We start from the raw sequence: 22,603 nt of genomic DNA, 5'->3' as shown, positions 1-22,603 counted from the left end.
TGCTGGACTTTGCCAAATGCATTCTATTGAGGGGTTTTATATCTGTATTCAGATGATATACTATCTGCGGCTTTCTTTGCTTATGGACTTATAGATTTGTAGTCATTAGTAGAGAGATCTTATACTAAAGGAAATCTCTCATGTTTTCTTTTAGTTCCTTTATTCTATTTTTATAAGTTAAGTTTTAATCAATCCATAATACTGAGTTATAGTGCAATTTATTTTTCCTTCTGGACAACTGCCTGGTCATTCTAATGCCATTCTTTGAATGGGCCACCATTTACTATTTTGAGATATTCTATAGGCATTTTATAGAACATTTTTATTATCTTTGGGTCTATTTCTTGAGTCTCCTCTATCAGTCTCTGTCTTTTGGTATATTTTAAAGTTTGTTTTGACAATGCAAGTAGCTTTTAGGAACTGCTTTCTGACTACCATGCTCAGTACTATATTTTAATTTAATGTCCCTTTTCTGTCCCTATCTTGCATATGTGGATATATGGATTTCTTCTCTATACTAATAAAGTACCCATTTATTGACTCTATATTACATAATATTTGATGCCATTTTATGTCTTAAATGTAACTCTAGTATCTGTTATTTATAAAAGTTGAAGCCTAATATTCAGCCAGGTGCCTCTGACATGTTTGTGAACTATACCAGTTTTGTTGGACTTTTCAAGAAGGTGGATTTGCTCAAATCTCCTTTTTTAAATTCATATCCATGAATTTTTCACATCATAATTACCAAAATGTAACACAGTTACAACAACTGAACTTAAATGCTGATAATTATTTAAGTTCCATTATTTTACCCAGACACTTGTCTTGCCAGGTGAAGCCCTTCTCAGTGATTCCCAGGGCTTGGAAACAAAATGCTCTCAGCTGCCTCATTTCTCAGCAGTTGCTGTCCCAGTCCATCTGGTCCCTTTTGTGAACTATGCTTCGGTTGCTAAAGACATGGGCTTAGTTTTCCTTGCCAGTAAAGTACACATACAAAGGGTCCCTGCTTTCATTTTCTTCTTACTGTAGAAATAGATATTGTAACATAATGGTGATGTTCCTGCATTTCAGCTTGGTTTAGCTTCCCCTCAAATAACCTTGGTAAAGAAATGGAATTGTCTTCTCTCTTCACTACTCAGAGCAAGAGGGTCCCCCCCAAAAAACACCTGGGTAAAATGGGACACTTCTTTATCAGTCTGTTACTACCAGCAACCATTTCTTTACAAACTATCTTGTTTGTTAGACTCCGAAATAAAACCGGTGTTTTGAAAGAGCTTTTCTCCCTTATATCGGAATGGCATTTTAATAAGCCTTTTGAACAGATTTAAACTTATTTCACATCAGCTTTCTTTTCTGAAGCCAAGTCATACCAGTTTTGTTTAGCTTTTCTAATCCTTTAATCATTTTATCCTCAGCATGTTTCCAAATGCTTCACATTTCCATAGATTCCAGAACTGGTCTGAGTTCTTTAATAAAGCCTGATCAGGATCAAATGAAATGGAAGGATCGCTCCTTTGCTGTTATGTATTTTGAGGTGTATTATTTCCAAAATGAAATAGTTAAGCAACAGCACAATGCTTCTGCATGGCCCCATACACTCCTCGTGACGTGTATGTCCCCATAGGATGAACATTATGCATGAGCCTGTGTAGCTACACAGAGATCTGTGCTGAAAAACATTCTGTACTTGGTTTGATGCTGTGTTCTTGCTGTCTTTATTTAAATAAGTGGTTCCTTCCTTTCATTTTTCACTGAATCCTACAAATCAAGTAGTTGACCCTGCTTGTTGTTGATGACTAGAGGACATGGTTGGTAATCATAACCCATTTCTAACCCACCATCGTCAGTAATAACTATAGGAGCTAGACCCCAGGTGAGGCAGTCTGATCATAAATTTACATTTCCTTTCCTGGTTCACACCTCCTCCCCCTCTGTGCTTGGAGATGCACTCACTGCCCACCTGTTGTCTCTGTTTTCCTTTGGATTTGTCTCCTTCTCATTGCTCCATTATCTCCACTCTGGCACTGAGGTATATTTGTTCATGGAATCCAAATTTCTGGCGCTCAGTAGTTCCTTCCAGAAGACTCTGCAAGGATCTTTTATCCTTTATAGGCTTCCCACTTATTACCTCTTCTCCATTGTATTGTCCACTTATTTCCAAGAATTCTTGCCTCCTCTATTTTATTTGTTTAGGACAGCTGGCAATTCTGTACAGTAGTTAATTTCCCACCCAAAGTTTAGATTTTTCCCTGACTTTTTGCAAAGAGGCTGGGATACTAATTGCAGTCATTCTGTCTTGGTAGAAATTTCGATTCCAGTTCCATATCAGGATTCTGGGGTATGACATTTTAAACTTGAGCCATAGTTACAAGTAAGAGGATATTTTAGTTCTATTTGTTTTACCATAAAGCTAATTCCAGGTGCCAAATATAATATGTAATTTAACTTTGAATAATCATTGTGTATGTCATACATTGGTTCATTTATCAATTTATGTCCATTTTTTTTTCTTGTAGCTTAACAAACAACAACTACAGTTACTGAAAGAACGGTTCCAGGCCTTCCTCAATGGGGAAACCCAAATTGTAGCTGATGAAGCATTTTGCAATGCAGTTCGGAGTTACTATGAGGTAAGTTTGAGGAGCTTTGTTTTTGGCACTTTGCTGCTTTTTAAACTTTATTTTCATGGTTTTCTCATTTTAAGAAATTTAATGATAGGAAGTCTGAGTTTGCAATCTTCTTGAAAGCATTGTCAATTCTATTTTGCAATTTAAAAAACTCTAATTCCACAGCCTGGTTTTGAGAGATAAACAGAATTGGAAATTATTCACATCTTTTGAAAAGTAGGCTGTTTAGAAAAGTCTTCTGGCAGTGATTGATACAGCTGAGTATAGCTATCTTTAGGTCCACATGTCTAAATTATCCTTTTTAATCAGGATTTCAATAGTAAGTTGCTATCTTATACCATTTTGTCCCCTAAGTGTTATAATAATTAAGGACAGTAACTAATTTTAAGAGGATAAATGGAACTTTATTTTCTTCTTGAAGGAACCAATACAGTCTTGCTCTTCTGCTTTTAGCTTGTGACTCATTGGGGATTCTCTATGGATTTCCTATGAGCACCAGTTTTCACACATGGTCATTAACTGCTTCATTGAGTTGCCAATAGATGTTAAGTTTAAAGAGTTCTCTTTTGTCCTAAGCATTTCAGAGGCCTTAGGAGAATAGGCTACTTCTGTTCTATATACACTCTAGACCGTTCTGCTAAAGAAACATGTTAACATGCAAACATATATTAGACTATTTTAAAAAAGGAAAATGGGTACAAAAAAAATGGTTTGAGCTTTCCTGAGGCAGGGATTTTTTTTATGTGAAAAATAAAGTAACTGGATGTTACAGATGCTTGGAGGGGTTTGTAATACATGAATGGTATGCACTAGAGGTTACCTAATGCCCCTCCAGAGAGACTTCTGTTGGCCTGTGCCTTGGTCTCAAGATGAAGTCTGGCTTACCAAGTGTGCATCTGACACATATCTGTGGAAAAAGTGGATACACTGTCTAAGTAGACCTTGACCTGGAACATCTTATCAAATGTACGATCTTCCATTTCATCTCAAGATTCAAAGTTTGAGTCTTGCTTGATGAAATCTTGCCCTGAATCTTAAAAGATGAGATGTAAGATCCTACACTTGCATCATGTGATAAAATAAAAGTCAAAAAAGTCTGTATTCAAGATAAAGAAAATGAAACTCAAAAAAGTAATTTGTATAAATACATGTAAATATTTTAACGAAACAGCTCATTTTGAGTTTTGGTAAGTGCTAACTATGGCACTGTAAGATGATAATATTAGGGAAACTGAAATTGGGTGAAGGAAATGAGAGAGTACTCTCCACTATCCTGGTATCTTTTTGTAAATCTAAAATTTTTCCAAAATAAGTTTTTTTTTCTTTTAAAGTAAGTATAGTACAATCTGAACATAGTGTAATAAAAGGCATAGAGAAGCTGTGCTTATATAATATTGTGACTCTAATGATAAGAGATTGTATCCCCATTGTATTATACCTGCTGATCATGTTCTCTTCTGGGCACTATCAAGTGATTGATAGATAGAGACAAGTACAAGGTAAATCATATAATATTTGATTACTGGAAAGAACTAGAGCTATTTGCCCCGGTCCAGATAGGCTTTCTGTTGAACATGGTTCAAAAGCAAAATGAGGACTAAGATGGAAACTGAGGCCGGTAAGATTTCCTTTCTGTTACACAAATGATGTTTTTTGAGTGAGTCTATGAAAAGCCTTTTTGCATCTTGATATTGTAGGTCTTTATATTCTGTAGACCCTTTAGAGTTATCTGGGTCTAGGAATGTGGCTTAGTGATAGAGTGTATGAAAGGCCCTTTGTTTAATACCCGGCACTGGGGAAGAGAAAGAAAAAGTTATCTGTCTGTTCTTTATGTTTGTGGTACCTTCAGATATTTGATCTACTTTACTCCTCTTTAATACCTGGAATCTTAGTATGAACCCCAACATATATTTCTTTTTATCCACGTTAGATGATCAAAAACCTTTCTTCATGGTAAATAATTTCTTTTAGTTAGGTCATGCTAGAATTAGATTTTTCATGCTGTTTCTAGGCAGTATTTGCTTAGAGGTGTGTGTATGCATGACATTTATCAATTTTAATATCTATTCACCATGGATACTATTCAAAGTATATACTGTAAATTTAACAATGATTTTTATATGACCATATAATTTACATTGCAACCTTTTAAAATGTCTTACATACTATGAAGTAAAGAGAATAATAAAGAATTTTTTTAAATTCCATCAATTTTTGTGGGGGGGAGAGTAATCAGGGATTGAACACAGGAGTACTCAACCACTGAGCCACATCACCAGCTCTATTTTGTATTTTATTTAGAGACAGGGTCTCATTGAGTTGCTCAGAGCCGCACCATTGCTGAGTCTGACTTTGAACTTACAATTCTCCTGTCTCAGCCTCCCAAGTCACTGGGATTACAGGTGTGCTCCACTGTATCTGGCTCATCAATGTTTTTTATCATAGTTTTATACATTGTTAGAAAACAATGTACCCAAACTTCTAAACCACCTAATTAGGCAGACATGATGGTAGAGAAGGATCTGAACAGGAAAAGAAGGGTGGGGTGGGAGCACATAACATGCTTAATTATTTATTGAAAGCATGCATAAAAGTTAGCATTTACAATTTTATGGTTGAAAATTCTTGATAGATCCTACTATATATTCATTTATTTTAATAGTAGTGTTTTTCTCTTTCTTCAAGCATCTCACTGTCTAGGAGAAGACCTAAAATGACCACTAATTCTATACTTTTTTTTTTCTTTCTGGTCATATCTTTTATTGTTTTTGTTTTGCTTTTCATTTTAGGAAACTTCAGCTGACTTTGAGGATGGGTAAACATAGCTTTATTGCAATTTGTTATTTTCCAAGTTTTCTTCCCATCAGATAGCTACGTATGTTTCATGAAATTCAGGTGGACTTCATCCAAATACAGCAAACGACAGTGTGATTTATAATGGATATGTGGAAAAGTAAATGGCTTTTTTCTTGAAGATTTCCAAAAGACAGTATATAGTTGCTTACCAATGGTTTTCAGCATAATAGAAACTTTCAAGTTATCATACAAAAAAAATGGATATTAGACCTTTTTTCCTCTTTCTTTTGTGTGTGTGTGTGTGTATGTATGTGTGTTGGAAGGGGGTACTTAGCTTTGTTTACAACTTTTTGGATAGGATGTGTACTTTTATTATTACTTCATTATGTTCTCTTCAGGTTTCAGAGAGTAAATGAGAATTCCAGTGGTTTTTAATCTTCTAAAAATTAACTAATTAGTGCTGGAGTTGTACTTCAGTGGTAGAGTGCTTGCTTAGCATGTGTGAGGCACTGGGTTCGATAGGAACAAATAAATAAAATAAAGGTTAAATTCTTTTAAAAAAAATTAACAAAGTAGGACACAGCATGTTGCTCAGTGGTGGAGAGCTTGCCGGGCATAGATGAGGCCCTGGGTTTGATCCACAGCACCACAAAGGAAAAAAAAAAATCAAAGTAACATTAAAATAAGTCTTGATACAATAACACCATCATTTCATTTGCTATTCAGATCTCCTGCTGTTGAATGAAACAAATGAGAAGGCTTTCAATAAATTTAAAAAAATTATTTTGAGTGGTTCTTCTTTTATTAAGAAATTTATAACTAATTATTTTCATCTAAAAATGGAACTTCAATTTTGGCCCTTTTATTGCATATTTTTATGCACAGTGTAGTCAGATTCTGCTTGAACGTTAAGAACACTTTAAAAAAGAAGTAATATTTAAATTAGAGAATCTAAGAAGTATTAAAAAGAAGAAAAGTTTATATAATAGTAAAGCTGCTCTGAAAATAATCCATTATGAAAAAAGAGGAAAAGAAGACAAATATTTTCTACATAATTCCAAGACCTACAGACAACTTATTTTAAGTGTTTCTCTTGTGTGATTATGAAACTGAACTTGTTTTAAGCTTTTTACATAATGTTATGTATTAAAGAATTAATATCAAATGTTTTCCATATATGTGGTTTTAAGTAACTTCTTTAGGTGCTCATTTCTAAATGTGATTTAATTTTCTCATCGTTAGACACTTAAATTTTCTTCTTTTTTGTGTATTAAAATGATGAAAGGATCATTCCTATTCTTAAATTGATGTTGAAGAATTTCTACAAACTGTATAACTGGGTAATGGGTGATGAACATTGCTTAAGCTCTTCATGCAGATTACAAATTGCCTGGAGAAAAGCACTAAAAATTTATGCTACTATACCAAAAGTGTGCTGGTTGTTTTCCTTTGTGTTTGGTATTATCAAAAAGTAAATGCCAACCATTGGATTCACTCATTTCTACTTTACTATTAGTGATGTTTCACATTTCCAAGTTGTTCATTTATATTTCTTTTTTTATGAATTACTTGTTCACATCCTTTGTTTTTTCCATTTGGATATTCATCTTTTAAATACTGATTTATAGGTGGTGTTTACACACTAAATAGACAACCCTAAGTTAGGCTATGGTTATTTTCTTCAATTTATCTTTTGCCTTTGCATTCATTTGTTATAAATTTTCTTTCCTCTGATTTTTTTTTTTTTTTTGGTTCAGTAAGAATGAAAGGAGGTTCATATTCTAGGTAGAGATTATTCTCCATTTGATTTTCTTTGGATTCTATTTTCTTCTTCATAAATCATTGCTGACATTTGTTTAAATCACATTTTCCCCTCCCTCCTTATTCCAGCCACCTCCTCTCTTGAATTAGTAGTGTTCTCTATAACTTGGGCTCCACCAAGAGTCATGTGTTGGTGTGACAGAGCCACTGCTGTAGGCCTTTCTCCCCATCTGCAGAAGGAGAGGATGACCTCTAAAGCTCTCCCCAATTGCACAAGTCTGTGATTATTAAAATTTGTTTCTGGATTATTCTCCTTTGCCTTGTCTGAAATGCTCTTGCATCTCCAAAAAAATAAAAAAAGGGACCACAGCTTGATTCTATACTTTCAGCATAAATCTTATGATTTTTGGATCTTTATTCATATTTGGATCTTTATTCATATTTTTTGTTCCTAACCCTAACCTCATCTGTCAGCTCCTTCCTAAGGAAACTGGGAATATGGGCTTCAACTTCCCAGGACCAGCAATCACTTTATATCATTCCTTTTCATGCATATAACTCTTTCCCTAACATTACACCCCAACCCAGTATTTACTTAAAAATCAAATACAGTTGTTTTTGGCTTATGAAAACCAAGAGCCTTTTAAAAGGCATTTTTTTTTTGTTATTGTTGTTGTTCTGGTTATGTAACTACCTCTCCTTTTTAGATTTTATACGTACAATGTGTTAGTCTTCTGTGTGCAAGCTAAAGGGAAGAGTGGCTGGGAAGATCAGCATTAAAATATTTTGATGAAAATTTCTTGTTATCATTTTACTTTGAAATAGAAAGATTTACTTTTCATATTTCAGGGGATGTTTGGCCTGTCAAAATCTCTTTTTAAACTTTGAAATAATGCCACAGAAAAAGCCTGATTTTTTTCACAGTGAATTGATGATCCCTAAGTAAACCAAGATTGACAGCCTGTGGCAGGAGGGGATAAAAAAAAGGTCAACACATTCATAAGTGAAATCCAGGAACCAGTAATGAGAAATGAGGTTTTAAATTTGCATTGAGCTCTGCAGGTCACATTGTGTTTGTTATTTTTGATATTAGCTGTTTTAGCTCAAATCACATTTTCTTGTAGTCTAACGGTGGCATTTGAAATTAAGTGCTCTATAAGAATCTGGAAAATGTATTTTCATATCTCAGATTCCTATTTTTATTTAGGATATCTGGATCGATGTTGCCTGAGTGTTCTTGATGGCCTTCATTTCGTGATGAAGACTGGGCGATATGTACACATATATATATGTTATGTGTATATATATAAATTTTTTTGCTTGACAATAGTAAATCATATTTTTTGAGCATTTTCCTCTTATTTCTAAATGCATTTTTAGAAAAACGAAACAAAGACCGTGAAGTTTTCCTGCCCTACCTAGAATATTTGTGGCTTAGGGGCAGGGTTAGATCTCTACCTACCTTTTCATCTCCTTTTTTCTTGTGCTTCTACATTCTTATCACAGGGAATGCTCCTTATTTACAGGTAGGTTGTGCACACCCCCAGTTTAATTAGTGATTTTGAAATTCAACCAAGCCAAGTAACCACAAAAGAAAAAAAGTACATGCAGCTGACTTCAGAGTAACATTCCCTATTCTCAGAACCAAGGAGGGAGGGAATGCTTGGTTTAGGGTTAACACATTGGCAGATCTGAGATGCTTATTTGTTTTTTCCCACTATGCCATAGTCTTCTCACACTTTGGCCTGTTTAAATTCAGGAAGAGTTCACACACATTTTGCTTAAACCCCTTTTGTGCAAGTGTTTGTAACTATCCAGCTGTCAGACCCTCCTGGTTCTTTAAACTCTGCCTCCACAGAATCACATCCTTCTTGAAAGAAAACTCCAGGTAGATGCTTGGAGGACTATCTCAGTCGTGTCCCTACTAGGGCTTTCTGATAGGGAAGCCCCTTGGTCACAGATTCTATTTATAAGATTAGTCCTTCAATCATCAGGGAAATGCCTTTTGATTTTAAGTGTCTTTCTTCTGGAAGTTGTTTGGTCTCATTTATTTTACTTTAATAATCATATAAGCTTAAGGTTAAGCTTAGATATTCTTTGAATATCTAAACTTGGTTATTTACCTCACTAAGCAAATGCTCCCTTATGTAGTTTTATTTTCCTGTATCAGAAAGTTCTTCCTTATTTTAGAGTTAATATTTTCCATCATTGCTGTAGTCATTGTTTCTTTTTCTAGGTTTCAGGGGCAAATGATCTGTGTTCTTGACTCTGTGCTCCTGAGAATGTCATGAAGTTTTCTGCTTGCTCAGAAGTCACTCTTCAGTTAGTTAAATGCATTTCTTCTGCTTATCTTCGATCACATTTAATCAACTGGCCTTTTGCTCATTAGGCTTCTATTTTTAAAGCATTTAGATGTTTCTTTGGTTTCAGTAGAGAGATCTTGAAAGAAAACCTGTGTATCCTGAGCACAGGCACAAGGGGTGCCAGTTTCAACATGGTGGATTTAAAGCTTTTCATTCCCTTAGCCACAAAGATGGAGGGAATAAGCTCCTGCAGAGCACAAAGTGCAGCGTGCCACACTCTGGCTAGCTAAGATTGTCATCGATCATCTCTTTCCTATTACATTATTGGTTTAACTTATAAAATTTAATTACTTTTATATTGATTGTCATCAAAATGTTTACCCAAAAGACCTTTTTTTCATCCAGAACAACATAAAGCGTATTAAGACATAGTCTCTTTGCAGTTTTAAGGAATATTCATTTTTGTTGCCATAGGGGTCCTACAGCATGAAGAATCCCATTTTCATATAATCAGTGGGAAAAACATTCTTTTGCATAGAAATGCAGGTTTGTGATAGGAGTTTTATTTAGAGTGATGAGCTGGTGACTCCAGATTTGTTGATAGTTATTTAGTAGATATCCACTATTTGAACAGACTTGGGGATAATATGAATTTTGTATACATTTGTGCCATACATAGGCACACATTACACATGAGGTATTCTCCAGGTGCCCGCCAGGTTGGTGTTCTAGCTTGCTCATAATAGTGTGTACTACAGTAAGGTTTAAGAGATATTGCCAGAGTTCCCAGCCAATAAATAAATAAAATAAAGGTATTGTGTTCAACTACAACTAAAAAAAAAAATGATGCAAGGGAGGACCATAGTAAGTATTGGAAGAGAAGAGGTGGCTTCTAAGAGCAGCTGCTAAGTTGCAATTTGCATCGGAGTTTTAAATTTGGGATGGAATTCAGGGGGTCATAATTTCAAGTAGGAGAGCTTTAGATAATTGCTTGTGATAATGAACATTTTTTCATATATTTGTTGATTGATTGTATACCATCTTTTGAGAAGTGTCCGTTCAGGTCCTTGGCCCATTTATTGATTGGGTTATTTGTTTTTGGTGCTTAGCTTTTTGAGTTCTTTATATACTCTAGAGATCAGTGCTCTATCTGATGTGTGAGGAGTAAAGATTTGCTCCCAAGATGTAGGCTCTCTATTCACCTCACAGATTGTTTCTTTTGCTGAGAAGAAACTTTTTAGTTTGAGTCCATTCTATTTATTGATTCTTGGTTTTAATTTTTATGCCAAAGTAGTCTTCTTAAGGAAGTTGGGGCCTAATCCTACATGTTGGAGATCAGGGCCTACTTTTTCTTCTATTAGACACAGGATCTCTGGTTTTATTTCTAGGCCCTCGATCCATTTTGAGTTGAGTTTTGTGCATGGTGAAAGATAGGAAGGGTTTAATTTCATTTTGTTGCATATGGATTTCCAGTTTTCCCAGCACCATTTGTTGAGGAGGCTATCTTTTCTCCAATGCATGTTTTTGGCACCTTTGTCTAATATAAGATAAATGTAATTTTGTGGGTTAGTCTCTGTGTCCTCTATTCTGTACCACTGGTCTACCAGTCCGTTTTGGTGCCAAAACCAAGCTATTTTTGTTACTGTTGCTCTGTAGTATAGTTTAAGGTCTGGTGTAGTGATGCAACCTGCTTCACCATTCCTGCTTAGGATTGCTTTAGCTATTCTAGGTCTCTTATTTTTCCAGATGAAGTTTATGACTGCTTTTTTCTATTTCTATGAGGAATGTCATTGGGATTTTGATTGGAATTGCATTGAATCAGTATAGTGCTTTTGATAATATGGTCATTTTGATAATATTAATTCTGCCTGTCCAAGAGCAAGGTAGATCTTTCCATCTTCTGAGGTCTTCTTTGATTTCTTTCTTTAGGGTTCTGTAATTTTCATTATATAGATCTTTCACCTCTTTTGTTAAGTTGATTCCCAAGTAATGTTTTTTTTTCTGATATAAAGAGGCTGATTCATAGTGGGATAGGGAGAGGGAGCATGGGAGGAATAGATAAAATCTAGATAGGGAAGAAGAGTAGAAGGGGAAGGGAGGGGGCTTGGGGTTAGGAATGATGGTAAAATGTGATGGACATTAATATCCAAAGTACATGTATGAAGACACAAATTGGTGTGAATGTACTTCATATACAACCAGAGATATGAAAAATTGTGCTCTATATGAGTAATATGAATTGTAATGCACTCCACTGTCATATATAAGTAAAAAATTAATTAAAAAAGATCTTTATTTTCACTAAAGTTAGTATTCTCTTAGTTATGAAGGTAAGCAATAAACCACAGCTCTATTAGTAGTTCCTGTGTCTTTAGCACCAAGAGAAACACATACGTATTTCATATCACATTACATTTCACTTTAGATATCTCAAAATACCACTGATGTTGTTGAAATAAAACTACAATGTACTCTTGATTGGGCAGGCCCCTTCTTATATTTTGTTATTTAATGATCTATTAAGAGAATGTTACCATAGCACAAACTTGTTTTTTAAAAAAAAAAATTTATAAACATTTCATTTTAATTGCTTTCCTCTGTAATCCTCTAGACTTCATTTGTGTATTTAAAAGCATTATCCTAAGAAGGTTTCCCCAAACTTCACCAGGCTACCAGAAGGTTCATACTATAAAAGAAAGTTGACAATTTCTGACTTATAGCATTCACAAAGGCTTCATTTGCAAAAGAGATGGTTTAAATGTGGTGTGTTCATGTGGGGGGGGGCAGGGGGAGAAGGTGAAAAATCAAGATTGATTTTATTTCTATTTGGGTTTACATTTCAGATCTGTATGACTTCTAGAACTTACTTAAGCTCCCTGTACTTTGGTTTCTTCATCTGTAAAATAGGGATAATATACCTGCCTCCCAAGGTAGTTGATGATTATACCAATTAATAAACTTTAATTGCTATGTGCAGTGCTTGAGCTAAATGGGATTGGCTATTATTATTACTTGGAGTTTTGCTTTCCCATAGGGATTTGTGCAAGTTAGCATTTCATTTATATAGTATGTACTGCTTTCTCATAACCTTGGCTCTTTCAGTGCAATCTTGGTTTATATGCTACTGAATATATAGTGAATGCTAAAACAGTGTGTCAGTTCAAGTTAAAGAGTTCATGTTATTATATAGTCATTTATTTAAGGACTAATGAAAAAACAGCTCAACTATGAAGATAAACAGGCAAGTTTTAAAGAGACATTGTGTATAAGCATTTAATTATTAAAATTGTCCTGGTCCTATATAAAGAATACAAAAAAAAAAAAAAAAACTTAACACCAAAAAACCAAATAATCCAATCAATAAATAGACAAAGGAACTGAACAGACAGTTCACAGAAGAAGAAATATGATAGGTCGACAAATATATGAAAAAATGTTCAACATCACTAGCTATTAGAGAAATGCAAACCAAAACTTAACTGAGATTCTGTCTCACTCCAGTCAGAATGGCAATTATCAAGAATACAAGTACCAACGAATGTTGGTGAGGATGTGGGGAAAAAGGTAAACTCATACATTGCTGGTGGGACTGTAAATCATTGGAACCACTCTGGAAAGCAGTATGGAGATTCCTCAGAAAACTTGGAATGGAACCACCATTTGACCTAGTTATCCCAGTCCTTGACATATACCAAAAAGACTTAAATTCAGCATACTCTAGTGACACTGCCACATCAATGTTTAGAGCAGCTCAATTCACAATAGCTGGGCTATGGAACGAAACTTGGTGCCCTTCAACAGATGAATGGATAAAGAAACTGTGCTACATCTACACAATGAAATATTACTTAGCCATAAAGAAGAATGAAATTATGGCATTTGCCAGTAAGTGGATGGAACTGGAGACTCTCATGATAAATGAAATAGGGCAGTCCCTAAAAACTAGAGTCCAAAAGTTGTCTGATATGTGGATACTGACTCACAATAGGTGGATTGGATGGGGGAGTGGGTGATGGGGAAAATGGGAAAGACAGTAGAATGAATTGAACATAACTTTCATATGTTCATATATGACCACATGACTAATGTAACTCCATATCCTTTACCACTGCAAGAATGGGAAGTTATACTCCATGCATGTATGATATGTCAAAATACATTCTACCATCATATATAAACTAAAAAAAAAAAAATTGCTTGGCCAACTTTGCCAGCTTAGAGAGTAGTAATGACTAAGCCCATGTCCCTCTTTAAAAATTTTTCTCCTTTAGTTGGACAGAGGACTTGAATATGCTTGCTGGTGTCTATCTCAAAATAAAAATACTATATACATAGAAATTGACACAGAATTTTTCATGAAGCTATGAAACTTAAGTAAAAGTAATCATGGTAACATACTTAGCACTATACCTCATACATATTTTGTTCGAGTTTTAGTTTGAATGGTATGAAAGTGTTAATATTGACCATTTTTGATGTACCAAAAAATGTAAGCTTCATGTCAATAAATCTAATAGTGTTCAAAACAGCAACAATTAATTCTACTTGACATCTCTTGAGGTGATTTTTTGTGTGGCAGTGATGTGATCCAGTTTCAGTCAGTGTCTAGATGATTCATTTTCATGAACATTAAAGGAGTTATATTACTTTTTAGAGATGTATTAAAAGATCCTCAAGAAGCCCCTATATATGCCTCTATGAGGTCATCTTTTACACTTATTTCTTTAAATTTTTTTAAATTTATATATGACAGCAGAATGCATTGTAATTCATATTACACATACAGAGCACAATTTTTCATATCTCTGGTTATATGCAAAGTATATTCACACCAATTTATGTCTTCATACATGTACTTTGGATAATGATGACCATCATACTCTCCCATACATTTTTTTAAAACTTTATTGTTGAAGTATATTTAAGAATATACATTTATAACAGTATTAATATCGTTACGTTCTTGTGGTTTTAATTTTGTTTCCAAATACATGGTATGTCTTCTCAAATCACATTTAGAAATTAACACTGCTATTTAATGAACATGTTTTCACTATGGTATGCCTTTATTGTGTTTGAAGCAGTTGACTCTAAAATGACTCATAGGACTGATTGACACCTTTAATATGATAGTCATAATTATTCTATTTCTACTCAGCCAGTATTCAAATGTTTGCTTATTATGAAGAATTGGAATAGTTCCATGTACCAGAAGTAGAAGACATCCACAAAGTGTTTAATTCAATCATAGTGTTTAGGAAATATTACTTTAATAATTCTAGTTTTATATTGCAAGAACTGTCCTTTTTGAATAAGTTCTTTCCTCTTTGAGATGTTTTGTTTGAACTTTCATTTCTTAAATTATAGCAAATATTTGCAAAGATGTAATTTTTCTTTCCCTAATGGCCTTTAAATCTGTGTAAGATTTTGATGAAGCATTAAGTGATGATGATCTACTTTTGTGATTTTTTTTTCAGTCACTTTGGAATATATTTAATCCTTTATATACTGCTGAGATTTTAGCTTGACTGCTGAATTCTCAGCTCCAAGAATTTCTTTGTTACATAGAGGAATTTAATTCCCCTCCTAGCTAATCTTCTACTTTATTTATAAAATTGTATGCACATCTCATGGTGTAGCATGGACAGAAGGTGCTAAAGCAGCAACGATTATGATTATGTAGATGGATGTGAAGAACCCTTCAAGGGGAAAAGTATTAAATATACTTAACCTCTGTTCTTGGGTTGGAAAGAATAAAGGAGCCCTGTCTCCTCTCCACCCCCACCCAGTATGCCCCTGTTTTTTAAATTGGCTTCATTGCATGCTCTAGTGCACTTGCAGGTGGCAGCCCTGGTGTGAACTTGGCCCCCTACTTTCTCTAACAGAAGGACAGACAGAGGAAGTGTATGATTTCAGCAAGCTCCCAGCATAGAGGAAGGGTTGTGTGTGGGGATTTCCAGCTTGCTTTCCTCATGCAGAGCTCCTGCTCCAGGCCAGCTGGCCCCCTCTCTTTCCCATATCCTTTCTCTTCCTCCTCCTCTCCTCTTTGCTGAGCTGTTTGCATCAGTCAGGCTGATCCCTCAGGATGCTCTGCAGTGACTAGTGGCCAGTGGTTGCCTTCTTCCACACCAGGAGACCCTGACTTTCCCCTGCCTGTAGGCAAATATTCAAAGAGAGCAGAGTTCATAAAATGTGGAGGGATTTACATTTCAGCTTTTCCTTTATGTAGTTCTTCAAAATGGTCTATACTTATGATGGTATAGGATGGTGGTCTCTGAACGTTTTATTATCAAAACTGTAATTGGCAAATGGTTATCATCATGCAGCAAGTCCTACAAAAGGTTGGCATATTCACCCATTTTTCTATAAATGAAATGAAGTACCTGAAGCTGGGTGATCTGTAAAGAAAAGAGATTTATTTAGTTCAAAGTTCTGGAGATTTAGGGGTATGGCACCAGTGTGGGCTCTGCTGAGGGCCCTATGGCAGGTGGTATCATGGCAGGAACATGCTGAATGGAGAGAGCATATCACTGACAGTAAGGCATGGCAGTGGAGGAACCAGGCTCGCTCTTCTTATAACAGCCCTTCTTGAGAAATAACTCAGGGCCCTGTGAGAACTACCTTGATCCTTTCCAAGGTCAGTGCCCCTGAGACCTAATGACTAGGCTCCACCTCTTAAAACTCCACCACCTCCCAACACTGCCACACTGGGAACTAAGCTTCCAATACATGAGCCCTTGGAGTGCACACTCAAACCATCACTAAACCAGAGCAGCCAGGTAGGAAGGAAAGTAGGATAGAGTCTTCTCTGACCATTGATTTTAGAGAGATTATCTTTGACTGAGAAACAGGTTCATTTATTGCTTCTTTTCAATTTTATCCTGAAGCAACTGATGGCCAGGTTTTTGTGTTCAGTGTCCTCTAAGAGGTCAGGGGTCAGGACTTCAACTTCTCTGCTCTAAGTTATGTGGTTCTTTAAGTGTCTTGTTGTAATGTTGGAGTTGTAAAGTCCTCATCCTGGCTCTTTCTGATCAGTTTCCTGCTGACTTTTATATCCTCATTTCACTAAACTTCCTTATACACACTTAATTTTTTAGCCATGGAGGTGGGGGTGGAAATCCCATGGTTATCTGAGAATGCCATATACAACTCTTCCTATTCTAGCTCTGCTACCCTTATTTGCCTGGAGAACTCTACATTACTCCTCTTTTCCCTCACCTCTGTCTGCATGCCCTCTGCCCTCCCACTTCTTTTCCATGTCAAAAAACTTTCAGATCTATAGAAATACAATGGAGAATGCCCACACAAAAGTCTTTAGAAAGCTTAGGGTGTAATGTTTGAATTGCATAATGACAATTTTTTGAGCATATAATGTTTAAAGTTTCCACTAAATTGAACTATAAGTGTGTGTGTGTTGTGTGTGTGTTGTGTGTGTGTGTGTGTGTGCGCGCACGCACGTGCAGGCGTGCACATGTGGCCTAGATTTAACAATGTGGAATATATTGCTCTTGTCAAGACTTAAGTATGATTTCAGTGTTTTCTGCCTAGAATTTTACTAAATGAAAAAAATTATTATGATCTCTGTAGGGTGCATTCTTAAATTTAAGGCCATTAGCTAAAAGGTGGAAGGGATACAAATATTTCAGATATTAAATGTTATATACAAGAGTTTTCTATGTTGGAGAGTTCTTTGCTCTCTCTCTTGAGCTGACTTCGTTTTTACCTTGGGGATGAAAGTTAGTTGTTATACTTTTAGTTCCAAGATAACTTTCAGATAGAAAAATTCAAGTGTTATCACATGTAGGTAATTTGTGGTGAGTATTATTTGGAGAAAAAGGTCCTGCATATATTGATTTTAATGCTGGTGTGTTTTATAATGTTTGTCAAAGTTTTTACATGGTTTTATTCATTTAGTGTTCTTATTTGTTCAAATTTTTTTTAAAAAACTTAAGAATTATTTATTTATAGTCTGTTTTTTATGTGTTTGTATCCTCAATTTACACATTTTTAAAGTTGCCAGACTACTGAGGCATTGCAACTAAATATCTGTCATCCTTATTGGCAAGGTGGGACTACATAGAGAAGCAGAGATAACTTCTTAATTGGGTTCTGACAGCCTATTTGAGAAATTAATTTGAAATGATAAAAAGTGATAATGTCAAATATGTTGAAATAGCTGTAGGATCTGTCATATGCTGAATTTCAAATATGAATGTAGATAATAGATATATTAGGAAGTCTTATCACATTATAAAAATAGTTTTGTTTTGCCATTTAATTCATTATAAAGTTCCTTTAAGTGGAAAATTTTATCAGGATATTGAAAATCAGATGTGTGTGTGTTATGGAGATTATCATCATTGGAAATATTATTGTGTATTCTAATAGAATTGAACACAAGTTCATATTCCAATTAGAGAATGAAATCCCCTCTTATTACCTTTGGATTCTGTATTTTCTTTTTTTGGTTTCTAAATGAGTTTTCCTCTTTCTGGAACTTCCCTCACTTCCCACCTCTCCTAAGAAGCACAGTATTAGAACAATTAATGCCCTTGGTGCCTGTTCACTTTTGACTGTTGGTGGATGAGGTTGGAAGGGAAAATCAGGCATCCCTCCTTACATTTAATGCTTTCTGCTGCTGGGAGCCTCAGCACCCTCTGGTTTACTAGACTGTTAGCTTACAGTAGGCTCGCTATGGGAGTAGGGTTGGGGTGGTACTCACCTGCTTTCTGCTAGTGACTGGGGTAAAAGGGTGATGGCCTGCCTTGTGGAGGGTAAACCACCCATTTGGGGTGACCTGAAAGGTAGCACAGTATGTATACCCTTGGTAATACCTGAATGGGATCTGCAGCAGGCTCTTTACATAAAAGAAATATTTCTGCATCAACGTTTATGAATAGTCAGACTGAATGGATAGGCTGTAAACATATATATCACTTCAAATCTTTTATGTATTTTTAAAAAATCTATTACAAATGTTTATGGAGTACAGTATAACAAAATGTATGCACGCAGTGTGGAATGACTAAATCAAACTAATTAACATGTTAACATATCTTTCACCATGCATACCTATTTTTTTGTGAATGATTTGAGAATATTTGAAATTTACTCTTCAGCAATTTTGACATAGGCAAGTTTGTTTCTGCTCTCAATGTGCTGCAAACTTATGACAAAAAATGAGTTTTTCATATTGAATTGTAGATTATGGCCTTTAGTAAAATTTGAAGAGAAAACTATGTCACTATTGCTTCTGTTAGGATCTGGGTCGACAACCTTAAGCTTTAGTTGTAGCTTACTGAAAACCAACCATTTGGGTTTTTACTTTGGAACTTTGTACCAAAGTATGTGCTTGGCTTTAAATTGTACCATTTGCTTCTTTTTTGTTGTTGTTGTTTTGTTTTGGGGCTATGGATTGTGTGGGATTTTGAGCTTTATACCAGGTAAAATCTTGACTGTGGCAGACAATTGCAGCCATTTGTGTCTAAGGGAAAGGAGGTCTGTTTCAAAGGCGGAGTTATATACTCAGTATCTTATCCAAAGGACTATTGACATTAGTTTGGACTGTGTGTGGAAGATAGGTCTTTTTGTGTTTATTTGCTGCTTTTGAATAGCAACACAAATTTCATGTGGGTTATCAGGAAACCTAACACCATCATCACAGTTCCACCAACTGGGTTGTAGAGGGAGAAACCTTATTGAGGATATGGGATCATGAGGCTTGACCAACTGAACTGGAGACTGGCTGCCGAAGACTGGAAGGATATTACAATGTTTATGATCAGTTTAAGATTAAAATCTAAGATGTACGCAGAGTTCCTGTATATTAATATGAAAAGGCAATTGATCCCTAAACAAATGAATAAAGAATATGAATAACAATTCCAACAATAGAAAACCTGAATGACCAGTAAGCTGTTTTTCATACAGCTATAATAAATTGTCATCAACTGAGTTACTTAAAATATCAGAAAGGCATTTTTCTACAGTTCTGGAGAAGTCTGAAATCATAGTGTCAGGAGGACTTCACTCCTTTGAGAATTTTCCAGAGGAGAAGCCTGACAGACCTCTTGAGCTCCTGTGGCTGTTGATATTCTTTCACTTCCTTGGCTTGTGCTAGAAACTATAGTGATGCATCTGTGAACCAAGGGACACCAAAAATTGGCAGCCTCTGAAGCTGGGAGAGAAGCTATGAGAAAATTCTCCCCTAGAGCCTGCAATAAGAGTCAACACTACCAGACCTTGATTTTGGACTTGTAGTCTCCAAATCTGTGAGAGATTAAATTCCTATTGCATCAAGCCATCCAGTTTGTGGTACTTTGCTACAGCCACTGTAGGAAATGAACATACATCCAACATGTTTTGTTAAAGTTGGGTGACGGATACACAGTTGTTTCATTTCATTTTTCATTTTACAAATATTGCATCTTAACAATATTTAAAAGCAAACCACTACTTTTGACTCTTATAGTGGATGTTAGGAATAAAATAGGTGTATGCATAATTGGCAGAAACCAGAGTTCCAAAATTTGTAGATGGAATCATAGCTGGTGCTTGTTGATAAACCCCAAAGTGCATTTCCCATAATAGATTAAGGGTTTTAAGTAATTTTTAAAAGTTGGGGAATTAACTCCCTATGGGAAAATATTTTATTGGCCAGTATTCAATATGGAAAATAATTACATATCCGTATGTACTTATAGAAAAACAAAAGTACTTGGGCTTTGAGCCATTCAGATAAACATTTGGGTCAAATCATGGTTTATCCACTTAACTAGTTGTATGGTATCTAACATTACTTGGTTCCATTTTTTTTTTTTCAGCTTATTGAGTAAGATTCTAATTGTATCTGTGTCATGGCATTATGGTGAATTTTAAAGTAGACAAGACATAAAGTGCTAAATACCAAGGATTTAGTAATGACTTAAATTTAAATTTTTGACACCATTCCATTTATTGATTCTTAATTTTACTTCTTGTGCTTTAGGAGTTCTGTTGAGAAACTCAGTTCCTAAGCTGACACAATAGAGATTTGGACCTACATTTAATTGTAGTAGGTACAGGTTCTCTGTTCCTAATGCTGAGGTTCTGGTCCACTTTGAATTGAATTTTGTGCAGAGTGAGATATATGAATCTAATTTCATTTTGTTACATATGGATTTTCAGTTTTCTAGCACCATGTGAAGAGGCTATCTTTTCTCCAATGTATGTTTAAGACACCTTTGTCTAGTATGAGATTATTGTACGTATATGGGTTTGCCTCTGTGTCTTCTATTCTGTACCGTTGGTCTTCATTTTTTTTTTTGGTGCTAATATTATGCCATTTTTATTACTATAGTTCTGTGGGATAATTTTAAGTTCTTGTATTGTAATGCCTCCTGCTTCCCTTTTCTCGCTGAGGATTGCTTTGGCTATTCTGGGCCTCATTTTTCCAAATGAATTTCTTGACTGCTTTTTCTTTCTATGAAGAACTTTGTTGGAACCTTAATATAAATTGCATTAAATTTGTATAGTGCTTTTAGTAGTATTGGCATTTTAACAATATTAATTCTGCCTTTCCAGGAACATGGGAGATCTTTCCATCTTCTAAGGTCTTCTTCAATTTCTTTCTTTAGTGTTCTATAGTTTTCATTGTACAGGTCTTTCACTGCTTTCATTAGATTTATTCCCCAGGTTTTTTTTTGTTTTTTTTTTTTTTTTTTTGAGACTGTTGTGAATGGGACAGTTTTCCTAACTTCTCTTTCATTAATTTATCACTGATATATAGGAATGCAATTAATTTATCAGTGTTAATTTTTTTTTAAAGAGAGAGAGAGAGAATTTTTTAATATTTATTTTTTAATTTTCGGCGGACACAACATCTTTGTTTGTATGTGGTGCTGAGGATTGAACCCGGGCTGCACGCGTTCCAGGCGGGCGCGCTACCGCTTGAGCCACATCCCCAGCCCCAGTGTTAATTTTATATCAATAAATAGGATAGAATCAAACTAATAAGCTTGTATTATTAGTTTGATTTCCAGCAAAGGAAACAATCAAAAACATGAAAAGAGAACCTACAGAATGGGAAAAAATCTTTGCCACCTACTCCTCTGACACAGCATTAATCTCCAGGATATGTAAAGAACTCAAAAAACTTAACAATAAAAAAAGTAAATAACCCAATCAATAAATGAACATGGAAACTGAACTGACACTTCACAGAAGAAATACTATACATCAACAAGTATATGAAAAAATGTTCAACATCACTGACAACTACAGAAATGCAAATTAAAACTTCACTGAGATTTCATTTCACTCCAGTCAGAATGGCAATTATCAAGAATTCAAGTAACAATAAATGTTGGCGAGTATGTGGGGGAGGGGAGATATACTCTATACACTGCTGTGGAAATGCAAATTGGTGCACCACTCTGGAAAGCAGTATGGGGATTCCTTAGAAAACTTGCAATGGAACCACCAGTTGACCTAATTATCCCACTGCTTGGCATACATCCAATGGACTTAAAATGAACATACAGTGACACAGCCACAACAGTTTTTATAGCAGTTCAATTAATAACAGCCAAGCCATGGAACAAACCTAGATGCCCTTCAACAGATGAATGAATAAAGAGACTGTGTTGCATCTGCACAATGGAATACTAGTCGGCCATAAAGAAGAATGGAATTATGGCATTTGCTGGTAAATGGATGGAACTGGAGACTATCATGCTAAGTGAAATAAGGCAGTCCCCAAAACTCAGAGGCCCAATGCTCTCTCTGATATGCGGATGCTGACTCACAATTGACAGTGGGGAGGGAGAAGTTGAGTTAACAGGATTGGACAAGGGGGGTCTGGGGTAGGGTAGGAGGGATAGGAAAGGGAAAGATGGAGTGAATCAGATATAACTTTCCTATGTTCATATATGAACACACGACCAGTATAACTCCACATCATGTACAGCCACAAGAGTGGGAAGTTATACTCCATATATGTATGATATATCAAAATACATTTTACTGCCATGTATAACTTAAAAAAAAAGCTTTCATTATTATTATTGATACCATTTGCATCATGTGTTATTTTTATCCAACCAATTGTAAGAGTGCTATACCTAAAACATTAGC

General features: G+C 35.2%; 1 protein-coding gene across 8 annotated transcripts in view; it reads left to right on the top strand.

The window, feature by feature from the left end:
* Cadps2 (calcium dependent secretion activator 2) overlaps positions 1 to 22,603 on the top strand; it is a 521,519-nt gene that overhangs the window by 127,725 nt on the left and 371,191 nt on the right. For all 8 annotated transcript variants that reach the window (XM_046422408.2, XM_046422403.2, XM_046422402.2 and 5 more), the window contains exon 2: positions 2,520 to 2,633. In XM_046422408.2, the coding sequence (XP_046278364.1) occupies positions 2,520 to 2,633 (114 nt within the window). The remainder of the gene's footprint in view (positions 1 to 2,519; positions 2,634 to 22,603) is intronic.

This window comes from Marmota monax, unplaced genomic scaffold, assembly GCF_021218885.2.
Source record: "Marmota monax isolate L192 unplaced genomic scaffold, Marmota_monax_Labrador192_F-V1.1 WCK01_AAM20220418_F8-fsc00027, whole genome shotgun sequence".
NCBI classification, from domain to species: domain Eukaryota; kingdom Metazoa; phylum Chordata; class Mammalia; order Rodentia; family Sciuridae; genus Marmota; species Marmota monax.
This window is presented reverse-complemented; position numbering and strand designations above follow the sequence as displayed.